We start from the raw sequence: 14,453 nt of genomic DNA, 5'->3' as shown, positions 1-14,453 counted from the left end.
CAGTGCAACTAAAATCCCAAATCAGTATGTTGGTTCATGATTTTAATAGAATTGCAAAACAATTCCATACTCACCTGTCAATGCCCACATCAGTTCTAGGCTCACAGATCTCAGTGCCCAGACTACATCTTATAGTGATTATAAGGATGATTAAGGGAAATACCAATAAACATCCATAATATTTTGCTTAGAGATATATTATTTTATTCTCCAATCTCGGCTGATTGATGTTTCCCATACCTTTATTTTAGACCCAATTTCCCCCAAACCTTCTCACGAATTTGCCGCGTCTTCACACAGTATACAATGGGATTCATCAGAGGTGGTACTAGCAGGAAAATGTCTGCAATGAGGATCATGGCCACTGGGGACTTGTGCTTGCCAAAACGGTGCATGGAGGCCAAAGCAATGATGGGCACATAAAAGATGAGCACAGCACAGATGTGGGAGACACAAGTGTTGAGAGCCTTTAGCCGCTCCTTATGGGATCCAATTCCCATCACGGTCTTCAGGATGAATATGTAGGACACAGCAATGAACACACTGTCTGACATCATACAGAGGGCAACAAAGAAACCATAGAAAAAGTTGACCGTGTTGTCCGAGCAGGCCAGCTTCATGACATCCTGGTGTAGACAATAAGAGTGAGAAAGTAGGCTTTTCCTACAATATGTCAATCTTTTGAGAGTGAAAGGGAATGGGAGCACTAAGAGCATGCTTTTAATTAGAAACACCAAGCCCATTTTGGCAACTGTGGCATTGGTAAGGATTGAGCTGTATCTCAGAGGGTTGCGTATGGCCAAAAAGCAGTCAAAAGACATGACCAGGAGCACTGAGGACTCCATATCTGTGAATCCATGGATAAAGAATTCTTGAGCAAAGCAGGCATTTGGGGAAATTCCTGTAGCATTGAAAACAAAGATCCTCAGCATAGTGGGGAGGGATGAGAGGGAGAGGCCCAGGTCAGAGACAGCCAACATAGACAGGAAATAGTACATGGGGGCATGGAGTGAGGACTCTGTCCTGATCACAAAGAGTATGGTACAATTGCCAAGGATGGCCACCAGGTACATGAGGCAGATGGGGACAGAGATCCAAGCATGAACATGCTCCAGTCCTGGGATTCCAATCAGGAAGAAGGTGGTGATCTCAATATTAGAGGAATTGACAGTGTCCATGATGAATCAGATGGAAAATGTCTATTCCCAGATCTGAAATGACACTTTTAACAGAAATTACATTTTCAGCATAAAAAGTGCTCCTTTCAGCACTTTTCTCTGAGATATAAAGAAAATTTAGTTTTGAAAGGCTCATATCAAAGAATAAAAGAATGAAGTATTTCTTCTGAACAAACTATTTATAATAGAGTCAGATAATGTTAACTGACAAGGAGAACCAGGAATTTAGGAACTATCTTGACCAATCACATAAAGAGCAATGGCCTGCAAATAAATTTCCCCTTTTCTGTAGGATTTGCCCCTCCCCACCCCCAATCCAATGAAAAATTTCATAAAGTTAGGCTGAGCCATAAGACAAGTCTTTTTGTTGTTCCAGCATAATCCTAGAATTAGGAAAAAAAAAAAAAGACAGGAACCTGCAGAAAGCAGATTTTAAGAGAGTGGATGCTAAGTGATTTATCTAATTTCTATAGTCTTTTCATTCAAATATTTTTTAGGCAAAGAAAGGGCTTGAGCTTCTAAAATTGATCTTACTCACAAGCTCTCCATAGAAAGAAGTACAAAGAAAGGACAGAAACTAGGTCATGAGTGATTGAATGTTAACCCTCTCTGATACAATATAGTGAAAAATCCCATTTTCTTATATGGAAGCAGATAGAATGTTCTTTAAAACGATTAATCTATATCAGTACTCTCCATCCATGAGCATGGGAGGAGACAGAGATTCTTAGCTTGCTTTATAGTCCAACATATACTTTCATAAATACAAATGACTTAGCAAACTGTATTATAGGCCAGCCATGGTGGGTGGCAAAGTATATTGGTGATGGTGTTCTCGGAGTCTTTTTTTTTTTTTTTTCTGACACCATAAGATAAATAGATGTTCTACAACTATGTTTGTTTGCCTTTTGTTTTCATAGACAACTGAGCTAACTATGAACCTTTAAGAGTTTTCTCTTTCTTTATGGAATTAAGTTAATGGGGACAATGGGGTTTCAAGATACATAGAGCATATTGGTGTTTACTCCTTTGCCTAGAGAAGTGAGGGTTTAGTTGAGAAGCTTGGGCTTTGTCAGAGTGCTCTTGACTATTAAGAATCAGAAACACAAGCTTTTTAATTAGTTCATCCCCCAGTCTGCTCCCTGGAAGTCAGGGGGATAGGACTGAAAGTTCCAACCCTACAATCACATGGTTAGTTCTCCAGGCAAACAGCCCCCAATCTTAGGTGATATCCAGAAGTTATCATATTAACATGAGAAAAGATAACTTTGTCTCTTTCATCCCATAGGAAATTCCAAAGCAACTCAGTGCCAAAAACAGTGAAGGCCAAACATATTTATTATAAATCACAATATCACAGTTACTAATTCCTTTCATTCAGAAAAGCATTTATACTCCTAAACATTTTTCTGTTAAAGATCTTCAAACATTCCATCAGCCTTCCCATCTCACTACTATACTTGTGGTTTCCTTCACTCTAACAGCTCTTTCTCAGAAGTCACATCCTCAGAAAGGCCCCCCGGAATACACTAGCTCTCTTGGTCATGCTGTTTCTTTGCTCAAATCCAATTACAGTATTAACTTCACTCCTGATACACAGTATCAAGGCAGTCAATTTACTGAAAAAATATTTCACTAATTTCTCTACATAAGTTGCTGTACTTGAGAAACAAATGCATTGGGCACTCTTTGATGCTAACTATTGCTGGTAGCTTTATTGTGTTCCAGACTGTTCAGGGCTTTGCCAACTATAGTTAATCTTCAAAGTAATTCTGCTATTTTACTACCTCCTGCTCATCCATAAGGCTATGAGGCTTTGCAGATATTTATTTTCATGTTCACAAAAAAAGTTGAACATTTTGAAAGCAGAATTATCTACATGTAAAAATTGTCTAGCACAATGTTTAATATATAATAATAGTTCCCAATGCTTTCTTTTTGCCTTCTTTTTCAAATACCTACCTCTCTTTTTCTCCCTTCAGCTTATTAAGAATGATCTCTTATCCTCCCTCCTCTCCTCTTGATCTGGCTAAACAAGTATTGATTACGTACCTTTACCTTCACTGTTTCAGAGTTGGTTCTGTTTGCTGGATTTTGCTACCAACAATCTCTATTGCCCTTTTATCTCTCATCTGATGCAATTTTGTCAGAAATGAAATTGAAATGACTCGTGTTGATTAAACTAGCTCTGGAGGTAACTCTATAAGGTACTGGAGCTAGGATGTGATAAAGTCCATGGTTTTAGGCTTTCTTGACATTTATACTGCTTATTGTATCACGAATTTTTATATGTCTTCCAGCAGAATTTCCTCGTGCAATTTCCTGATGATTATTCCAGTTTTTAACTTATTAATTAATGTGAGATAGAAAGCATGGTATTATTGAAAAAGCTTGAATTCAAATGACATCAGTTCAAACTGTAAGTAGAAAGAGTTATGAATTCCCAGAAAAAGAAAAACAAGATACAGCTTTCATGACCCTAGAGAAGTCATGTTAGGCCCCCAGCTAAACCTTTATCTATCGATCACAGACTCCTTGAGCTATCTTCTGAAGTTTGTACTCATGGGACACCAATTCCTCCAGTTCTACCACCTTCTGTAAACAAATTATTTCCCTGAAAAATTTCTTAGAAATTCCCAGAAGAGAGCTTGCTTCAAGACCATGATTTTAACTTCTTGGTTGCCACAGGGCCATGAAAAGATGAGACTGGATGTTGCATAGATTTTGGAGAACTACTCATACCAAGGACAGTCTGCTCCAGAGATTAGGGAAAGCGATTGAGGCTCCAAAACATCATTTAATTCCAAATTAATTGATATATTATTTTAAGTCCACCATTCTTTTGTTTCTTCTTTTTTCTTATCATCAATGAAGTTGTTTTTCCTGTCCTTATTAATGAAATGTAGAAAGATGCAGAAACCTGAAGTATACAGCTCAATTGATTTTTACCAACGTATAAAACCAAGTAACAATCAAGGATGTGCTAACGTCTCTATATCTGATTATTAACTTTTTCTTTTTAGTTGTTACTTTTTCCTTGTGTATTTTGAAGCTTTCTTATTACACGTGTAAACATTAAAGTTGTTATGACCTTTTGGGCACGTGGGTGACTCAGTCAGCTGAGAATCCTGCTTCCACTCAGGTCATGATTTCTCAGTTCATGGGTTCAAGCCCCATGTTGGATTCTGTGCTGAGAGCTGGAGGCAGCTTCAGATTCTCTCTCTCTCTCTCTCTCTCTCTCCCCCCCCCCTCAAAAATAAACATTTAATTTGCTATGGCTTCTTGATGAATTGATTCTTTTATCATTGCAAAATGTCTCCTTTTTCTTGATCTATATCTCGCTTTAAATTCCATGTGCTCTGATAATATGGCTACATTCACCATATATATTGTTATGCATGACATTTATTTTTCTTTTTATTCTTAACCTATCTGTGTCTTTGTATTTCATATGCAGCTTTTATAGTTGACCAGTTTTTTAATCCACCTTGACTAGTGCTGTTTGTAATTGGAGTCTTTAGCCCATTATACTTAATGAAATTATTTATACATTTAGTTTTATGTCTATCATTGTTTTATTTGTTCCCTCATCGTCCCGTCTGTTTTTGCTTCTGTTATGTAGCTTTACTCATTTTTTAAAGTCTTTAAATCAAATAAGTTCAACTGTTTCAGTATTCTATTTTATTTCCTCAGTTGGATTTTTGGCCATATTTTTGGATCTCTGTTTTTTATACTCGCTTTTTGGGCTATGGTATGCAACCTTAATTTCCAGAGTCTACCTTGAGTTAATATTATACTTTTTCATAGGTAATGTAAGAAACTTTTAACAGTATACTTCTATTTTATCTCATTTAAAGATAATATGCAGTTATTGCTAAGTACATATTTCTACCTATATTACAAATCTCTCCATACATTGGGATTATTTTACTTTAAAAAGTAAATTATCAGAGCACCTGGGTGGCTCAGTCAGTTAAGTATCTGACTCTTGGTTTTGGCTCAGTTCATGATCTAAGGGTCGTGAGATCGACCCCTATGTCAGGCTCTATGCTGGGCAGGGAGCCTGCTTAAGATTCTCTCTTTCTCCCTTTACTGCTCACTCTATCTCTCTCTCTCAGAAAAAAAAAGTAAATTATCATGTCCAGAAATTAAGAAAAGATAAAAATATTTTGTGTTTACTTACCTTCATCCCTCTGAGCATTCTTCCTTCGTTTATTATGTGCAGATCTCATGGCTATGACTTGTCTAAGGTTTTGTTTATCTGTAAATGTATTGATCTTGTCTTCTTTATTGAAAGATAATTTTGACAAATATTGAATTCCAGGTTGGCAAGTTATTCTTCCAGTACTTTCAAAATGTGACTCTATTGTCTTCTATCTTAGTGTTGTTTACCATTGTTTCTCTATTTCTATTATCTTTTTACTCTGCCTGCTTTTAATATCTCTCTCTTTTTCTTCAGGATTTGACTGTGATGTGTCTGGGTTTCAGTTTATTAAGACTTTCTTACACCTACTACTTTTTATTGCCCTATAGAAAATAATGACTTTTATTTTGTCCAGGACACTCTCAGTTTTACATAAATTAATGTATATAATATTTTTCCATGTTCTATTAGGGAAAAATAAATCTCTAAACTATATTATTAAAAATAACGAGAAAATAGATTTCTTTTTAAATGTAAATTCTAGTTAGTTAACATACAATGTAATATTAGTTTCTGGTGTACCATTTAGTGATTCAATACTTCCATACAACACCGAGTGCTCATCAATAACAAATGCACTCCTTAATCCCCATCACCTGTTTCATCCAACCTCCAACCCACCTCCCCTCTGGTAACCATCGGTTTGTTCTCCACAGTTAAGAGTCTGTTTCTTGGTTTTGCTCTTTCTCCTTTTTTTCCCCCTATGATCATTTGTTTTGTTTCTTAAATTCTACATATGAGTAAAATCATATGATATTTGATTTTTCTGACTGACCTATTTCATGCAGCATAATAATCTCTAGTTCCATCCATGTTGTTGCAAATGGCAAGATTTCATTCTTTTTTATGGCTGAGAAATAATACTTTATTTCATGTATATATCACATCTTTAAAATTTCTTTATTGTTTATTTATTTATTTAAATGTTTATTTTTGAGAGAAAGAGAGACAGCATGAGCGGGAGAGGGGTAGAAAAAGAGAGGGGGACACAGAATCTGAAGGAGGCTCCAGGTTCTGCACTGCAGGCTCTGAGCCGCAATGTAGGACTCAAACTAGTGAACTGTGAGATCATGACCTGAGCTGAAGTCAGATGCTTAACTGACTGAGCCACCCAGGTGCCCCTGTACCATATCTTCTTTATCCATTCATCAGTTGATGGACATTGGTCAACTATCCATCCATCAGTTGATGGAGCTCCAGTAGGTTCTTTCTTTAATTTGGCTATAGTTGATAGTGCTGCTATAAACATTGGGGTGCATGTAAACCTTCAAATCAGTATTTTTGTATGCTTTGAGTAAATACTTAGCAGTGCAATTTCCGGATTGTAGACACGTTCTATTTTTAACTTTTTGAGGCACTTCCATAATGTTTTCCAGTTTGCATTTCCACCATATGTGTGAAAGGTTCCCATTTCTCTGCTTTGCCAACACCTATTGTTTACTGTGTTGTTAATTGTAGTCATTTTACTCATGTGTGGTGGTATCTCTTTGTAGTTTTGATTTGTATTTCCCCTAATAATAATTGATGTTGAGCATATTTTTTCTTTTTTTAATATTTTTATTTATTTCTAGAAGAGAGAGAGAGAGACAGCGTGAGCAAGGGAGGGTCAGAAAGAGAGGGAGACACAGACGCTGAAATAGGCTCCAGGCTCTGAGCTCGCAGTCAGCACAGAGCCCGAAGCAGGGCTCGAACCCATGAACCGCGAGATCATGACCTAAGCGAAAGTCGGACGCTTAACCGACTAAGCCACCCAGGCGCCCCTTGATGTTGAGCATCTTTTTATGCATCTTCCATCTGTATGTCTTCTTTGGAAAAATGTTTATTCATTTCTTCTGCCCATTTCTGGTGAATTGGTTTTGGGTGTTGAGTTTGATAAGTTCTTTATAGATTTTGGATACTAATCCTTTATTAGATATATCATTTCCAAATATCTTCTTAAATTCCATAGGATGGCTTTTAATTTTTTTGACTATTTCCCTCACTATGTAGAAGTTTTATTTTCTTCAATAGTTCATTTTTGCTATTATTATTATTTTTTTTTGCTTCATCATGTCTAATAAGAAGTTGGTATGACCATGTCCAAAGTCAAAGAGGTTACTGGCTGTGTTCTCTTCTAGGATTTTGATAGTTTCCTGTCTCACATTTAGGGCTTTAATCCATTTTGAATTTATCTTTGTGTATGGGGTAAGGAAGTGGTCCAGCTTTCCAGTACCTGTCCAGTTTTCCAATACCATTTCTTGAAGACACTGTCTTTTCTATTGGATATTTTCCCTTTTTTGTCAAAGAATAATTGACCATATAATTATGGCTTTATGTCTAGATTTTCATTCTGTTCTGTTGATCTGTGTGTCTATTATTGTGCCAGTACCATATTCTCTTTTGGCTTTTGGGTGTTGAGTTTGATAAATTCCTTATAGATTTTGGATACTAATCCTTTGTTAGATATGCTATTTCCAAATCTCTTCTCCTATTCCATAAGATGGCTTTTAATTTTATTATTTCCTTCACTGTGCAGAAGCTTTTTATTTTGATGAAGTCCCAAAGTTTCATTTTTGATATTGTGCCAGTACCATCACAACAGCTTTGTAATGTAACTTGAAGTCTAGAATTGTGATGTCATTTACTTTGCTTTTCTTTTTCAAGGTTGCTTTGGCTATTATGGTGTTTTGTGGATCCATTCAAGTTTTAGGATTATTTGTTTTAGCTCTGTGAAAAATGCTGTTGGTATTTTGATAGGAATTGCATTAAAGTGTAGATTGTATTTGGATAATACAGACATTTTAACAAGATAAAATAAATTTCTTGTCTTTTAATGTTTATTTTTCAGAGATAGAGAGAACATGAGCAGGGGAGGGTCAGAGAGAAAAAACAAGATGGAGACACAGAATCAGAGGCAGGCTCCAGGCTCTGAGCTGTCAGCACAAAGTCTGATGCAGTGATCAAACCCACATACCGTGAGATCATGACCTGAGCTGAAGTTGGCCACTTGACTGACTGAGCCAGCCAGGAATGCTGAGAAAATAGATTCCTATTAACATTATTTATCTGTTTCAAAAATATTAATGGGTATGTTCTTTAACACATAAAATACATTTACTTACAGTCTCCATAAAAACAAACTCCTCCAACATCCATCTCTTTCAGAAGTTACTAGTTTGAATCCATTTTTTAAAAATTTATTAATTTATTTTAAAATTTACATATAAGTTAGCTAATATATAGTGTAACAATGATTTCAGTAGTAGAATTTAATGATTCATCACTTACATATAACACCCAGTGCTCATCCCAACAAGTGTCCTCCTTAATGCCCCTTACCCATTTAGCCCATCGCCCCACCTAAAACCCCTCTAGCAACCCTCAGTTTGTTTTCTGTACTTAAGAGTCTCTTATGGTTTTTTCCCCTCTCCGTTTGTATTATTTTTGCTTCCCTGCCATTATGTTCATCTGTTTTGTATCTTAAATACCACATATAAGTGAAATCATATGATATTTGTCTTTCTATGACTGACTAATTTTGCTTAGCATAACACACTCTAGTTCTATCCATGTTGTTACAAATGGCAAGATTTCATTCTTTTTGATCTCTGAGTAATATTCTATTGTATATATTTATATACCACATCTTCCTTATTCATTCATCAGTCAATGGACATTTGGGCTCCTTCCATACTTTGGCTATTGTTGGTACTGGTGCTATAAACGTTGGGGGTGCAAGTGCCCCTTCAAAACAGCACTTCTGTCTCTTTTGAATAAATACCTAGTAGTGCAATTTCTGGCTTGTAGAATAGTTCTATTTTAACTTTGTGAGGAACTTCCATACTGTTTTCTAGAGTGGCTGCAGCAGTTTGCATTTCCACCAACAGTGCAAAAAGAGTTCCTCTTTCTCTGCATCCTTGCTAATATCTGTTGTTGCCTGAGTTGTTAATGTTAGCCATTCTGACAGGTGTGAGGTGGTATCTCATTGTGGTTTTGATTTGTGTTTCCTTGATGATGAGTGATATCGAGCATTTTTCATCTGTCTGTTAACCATCTGGATGTCTTCTTTGGAAAAGTGTCCATTTTTGTATTTTGCTCATTTCTTCACTGGATTATTTGGTTTTTTTGCATGTTGAGTTTGATAAGTTATTTATAAATTTTGTATACTAACCCTTTATCTGATATGTCATTTACAAATATCTTCTCCGAATCTGTCAATTGCCTTTTAGTTGTTTTTTTTTTTTTCATGTTTCCAACACATTATGTTTATTGCATCATTTAATTATCACAAAAAAACTTTTAATGTGGTTTCAATTACCTTTAGGCACAATTACCTTTATAATTTTATGGATACACAAAACTGAAATCTGAAGACTAAGCTAGTATACAGTTTTTTTTTGTTTTTTTTTTTGTTTTTTTTTACAAATATTTTATTGTCAAATTAGTTTCCACATAACACTCAGTGCTCATCCCCAAAGTGCCCTCCTCCATGCCCATCACCCCCTTCCCCCCACATCCATCAGTCTTCAGTTTTTGTCACCATTCAAGAGTCTCTCATGGTTTGCCTCTCTCCCTTTCCCCCACCATTTCCGCCCTTCTTCTCCCCCTTGTTCCTCCGTCAAGTTCCTCCTAATCCTCCTATACGTGCAAACATATGATATTTGTCCTTCTCTGCCTGACTTATTTCGCTCAGCATAACACCCTCAAGGTCCATCCATGTTGCTACACATGGTCGGATTTCATTGTTTCTCATTGCCATGTAGTATTCCATGGTATAGATAAACCACATCTTCTTGATCCATTCATCTGTTGATGGACACTTAGGCTCTTTCCATGTTTTAGCTATTGTGGAGAGTGCTGCTATGAACATTGGGGTACATGTGCTCCTATGCCTCAGCATTTCTGTATCCCTTGGGTAAATTCCTAGCAGTGCTATTGCTGGGTCATAAGGGAGTTCTATTGTTAGTTTCCTGAGGAACCTCCACACTGTTTTCCAGAGGGGCTGTACCAGTTTACATTCCCACCAACAGTGTAGGAGGGTGCCCGTTTCTCCACATCCTCGCCAGCATCTAGAGTTCTCTGATTTGCTCATTTTAGCCACTCTGACTGGCGTGAGGTGGTATCTCAGTGTGGTTTTGATTTGTATTTCCCTGATTAGGAGGGATGCTGAGCATCGTTTCATGTGTCTGTTGGCCATCTGGATGTCCTCTTTGGAGAAGTGTCTGTTCATGTCTTCTGCCCATTTCTTCACTGGGTTGTTTGTTTTTCGGGCGTGGAGTTTGGTGAGTTCCTTATAGATTCTGGATATTAACCCTTTATCTGATATGTCATTTGCAACTATCTTTTCCCATTCCGTTGGTTGCCTATTAATTTTCTGGGTTGTTTCCTTGGCTGTGCAGAAGCTTTTAATCTTGATGAGGTCCCAACAGTTTATTTTTGCTCTTGATTCCCTTGCTTTTGGGGATGTGTCAAGTAAGAAGTTGCTGCTGTGGAGGTCAAGGAGGTTGTTTCCTGCTTTCTCCTCTAGGGTGTTGATAGTTTCCTGTCTCACGTTCAGGTCCTTTATCCATTTTGAGTTTATTTTTGTGCATGGTGTGAGAAAATGATCTAGTTTCATTCTTCTGCATGTTGCTGTCCAGTTCTCCCAAAACCATCTGTTAAAAAGGCTGTCTTTTTTCCATTGGATATTCTTTCCTGCTTTGTCAAAGATCAGTTGGCTGTATACTTTTGGGTCCACTTCTGAGTTCTCAATTCGGTTCCATTGGTCTATGTGTCTGTTTTTGTGCCAATACCGTACTGTCTTGAGGATGACAGCTTTGTAGTAGAGGCTGAAGTCTGGGATGGTGATCCCTCCCGTTTTGGTTTTATTTTTCAGTATTACTTTGGCTATTCGGGGTCTTTTGTGGTTCCATACAAATTTTTGGATAGTTTGTTCTAGTTTTGAGAAGTATGCTGGTGCAATTTTGATTGGAATTGCATTGAATGTGTAGAGTGCTTTAGGTAGTAATGACATCTTAACTATATTTATTCTTCCTATCCATGAGCATGGAATGTTTTTCCATTTCTTTGTGTCTTCTTCAATTTCCTTCATAAGTTTTCTATAGTTTTCATCATACAGATCTCTTGTATCGTTGGTTAGGTTTATTCCGAGGTATTTTATGGTTTTTTGTGCAATTGTGAATGGGATCAGTTTCTTGATTTCTCTTTCTGTTGCTTCATTATTGGTGTATAAAAATGCAACCGATTTCTGTACGTTGATTTTGTACCCTGCAACTTGGCTGAATTCTTGGATCAGTTCTAGTAGGCTTCTGGTGGAGTCTGTCGGGTTTTCTATGTAGAGTATCATGTCATCTCAATTGCCTTTTAGTTTTGCTGACTGTTTCCCTTGCTGTGCAGAAGCTTTTTATCTCGATGAGGTCCCAATAGTTCATTTTTGCTTTTGTTTCCTTTGCCTCTGGAAATGTGTTGAGTAAGAGGTTGCTGTGGCCAAGGTCAAAGAGGTTGTTGCCTGTTTTCTCCTCTAGGATTTTGATGGTTTCCTGCTTCACATTTAGGAATTTTATCCATTTTGAATTTATTTTTGTGTATGGTGTAAGAAAGTGTTCCAGGCTCAATCTTCTGCATGTTCCTGTCCAGTTTTGCCAACATCATTTTCTAAAGAGACTGTCTTTTTTTCCATTGGACGCTCTTTCCTACTTTGTCAAAGATTAGTTGGCCACATGTTTGTGGGTCCATTTCTGGGTTCTCTATTCTGTTCCATTGACCTGAGTGTCTGTTTTTGTGCCAGTACCATACTGTCTTGATGATTACAGATTTGTAATACAGCTTGAAGTGGAAAATTGTGATGCCTCTAGCTTTGGTTTTCTTTTTTCAGGATTGCTTTGTCAAAGAAATAAAAATGCTCTAAATCAGCAGGGTGGAAGTCAAACTCTCACTCTTCACAGATGACATGATACTCTATGTGGAAAACCCAAAGACTCCACCAAAAAGCCTGTGATAGCTGATCCAGGAATTCAGCAAAGTTGTAAGATATAAAGTCAATGTACAGAAATCAGTTGTATTTCTAGATATGAATAAAGAATAAGCAGAGAGAGAAATCAAGGAATCTATCCCATTTACAATTGCACCGAAAACCATAAAATAACTAGGAATAAACCCAACCAAAGAGGTGAAAAATCTATACACTGAAAACTACAGAAAGCTTATGAAATAAATTGAAGAAGACACACACACACACACAAAATGGAAAACATTCCATTCTCATGGATTGGAAGAACAAACACTATTAAAATGTCATTACTATCCAAAGCAATTTACTTATTCAATGCAACCCCTCTCAAAATAACACCTGCATTCTTCACAGAGCTAGAATAAACAATCATAAGATTTGTATGAAACCTGAAAAGCCAATGTTTGAATCTACTTAGAGTTTATTCAAGAATTATTTCCTTGCTCTCTTGGCCATCTCTGACTTGGGCCTTTCATTTTCCTCCCTTCCTACCATGCTGAGAATCTTCTTGTTCAATTCCATGGGAATTTCACCCAATGTCTGCTTTGCTCAAGAATTCTTCATCCATGGATTCACTGTCATGGAATCCTCAGTGCTTCTAGTTATGTCTTTGGATCACTTTCTTGCCATTCACAATCCCCCAAGATATACTGCTCTCCTCACTAGCAACAGAGTTGCTAAAATGGGACTGATCTTAGCCACCAGGAGCATTCTCTTAGTGCTTCCATTTCCTTTCACTCTAAGGAGATTAAAGTATTGTCAGAAGAATCTCCTTTCTCACTCATACTGTCTGCATCAGGATCCCATGAAGTTGGCCTGCTCTGACAACAAGATCAATGTTATCTATGCTTCTTTGTTGCTCTCTGTACTATGCTGGACTTGGCATTAGTTTTTATGTCATATATACTGATCTTGAAGACTGTACTCAGCATCGCATCTCTAGCAGAGAGACTCAGGGCCCTCAAGAACTGTGTCTCCCACATCTGTGCTATGCTCATTTTCTATGTACCCATCATCACCTGGCTGCCATGCACCACTTCGCCAAGCACAAAAGCCTTCTTGTTGCAGATATATTCTTGTTGTTGTCACCCCTAATCAACCCCATTGTATATTGTGTAAAAACTCGACAAATTTGGGAAAAGGTCTTGGGAAAGTTGTTTAACATATGTAGGAGATAAAAATTTGAATATTGAAGTAATAAATTATCAACCAATAAGTATTAATTGGCAGCTATTTTAGTGCCACAGGGGTCACTATCTAGTGGAGGACTGTGGGAGAGTGAAAAGCTGTGCAATACAGAATTTATAAGAAAGTCAGGAAAACAATATTCAACAAGAAAGGTGAAATAATCAGTTGATATATGATACGATTCATAGATGATTAACTAATATTTTGAGCGATTGAAACGAAACACTATATAATGGAGGTGTTGGGTTTGAGTCATGCCTTAAATCGTGGATAAAATTACACACTTTGTGATTATTATTCAAGCAGCATTTATTAAATTCACATATTTAAAATGTACACTCACTATACTATCAAGGATAATTAAACTAGCAAGGCACACAGCAGCTATGAGGGCTATTAGTCTGACCAGAATAAAGAGTACAATTTGGCGAATAGTGAAGGATAATTTTGAACACTGTGAAAGAACCAGATTTTGGAGTACTTAGAAAAGCCTTGAGGGGTGCCTGGGTGGCTAAGTTGGTTAAGCATCCAACTTCAGCTCAGGTCATGATCTCAGGGTTTGTGGGTTCGAGCCCTGCTTCAGGCTCTGTGTTGACAGCTCAGATCCTGGAGCCTGTTTTCAGATTCTGTATCTTCCTCTCTCTCTGACCCTCCCCTGCTCATGCTGTCTCTATCTCTCTCTAAAAAATAAAAAGAAATTAAAAAACATTTAAAAAATTAAAATAAAATTAAATAAAAAAAGAAAAGCCTTCAAAAGTCTAACTCCAAAAGATACTTGGGAGATAATTTAGTCTCTACAACAAACACTTAACACAATAAATCAAATGTTATAAATGGCATGTCTGAAGGCATGAGCGAGATGGATTAATATTGAGAGAGATGTAAAAGGGATCAG

General features: G+C 37.0%; 2 protein-coding genes across 2 annotated transcripts; one reads left to right on the top strand and one right to left on the bottom strand.

Annotated features, from left to right (window-relative positions):
• Window positions 1-242: 242 nt before the first annotated feature.
• Window positions 243-1,178, bottom strand: LOC120224942 (olfactory receptor 51A7-like). The gene has a single exon (XM_039223181.1). The coding sequence runs from the start codon at window positions 1,176-1,178 to the stop codon at window positions 243-245; it is 936 nt and encodes a 311-aa protein (XP_039079112.1).
• A 6,253-nt stretch (window positions 1,179-7,431) lies between these two features.
• LOC120224926 (olfactory receptor 51A7-like) lies at window positions 7,432-13,548 on the top strand. The gene is given in 4 exon segments (XM_039223166.1): window positions 7,432-7,449; window positions 12,789-13,215; window positions 13,218-13,385; window positions 13,388-13,548. Coding segments are annotated over 4 exon segments (774 nt in total).
• The last annotated feature ends 905 nt before the right edge of the window (window positions 13,549-14,453 follow it).

The sequence above is a fragment of the Hyaena hyaena genome, unplaced genomic scaffold, assembly GCF_003009895.1.
Source record: "Hyaena hyaena isolate Hyena2069 unplaced genomic scaffold, ASM300989v1 scaffold_1310, whole genome shotgun sequence".
NCBI classification, from domain to species: domain Eukaryota; kingdom Metazoa; phylum Chordata; class Mammalia; order Carnivora; family Hyaenidae; genus Hyaena; species Hyaena hyaena.
Note: the sequence above shows the minus strand (reverse complement) of the source record. Positions and strands in the feature narration are given on the sequence as shown.

Bases quoted from the DNA above. Each gene is read 5' to 3' on its own strand.
- LOC120224942 (XM_039223181.1), bottom strand. From the start codon at position 1,178: ATGGACACTGTCAATTCCTCTAATATTGAGATCACCACCTTCTTCCTG.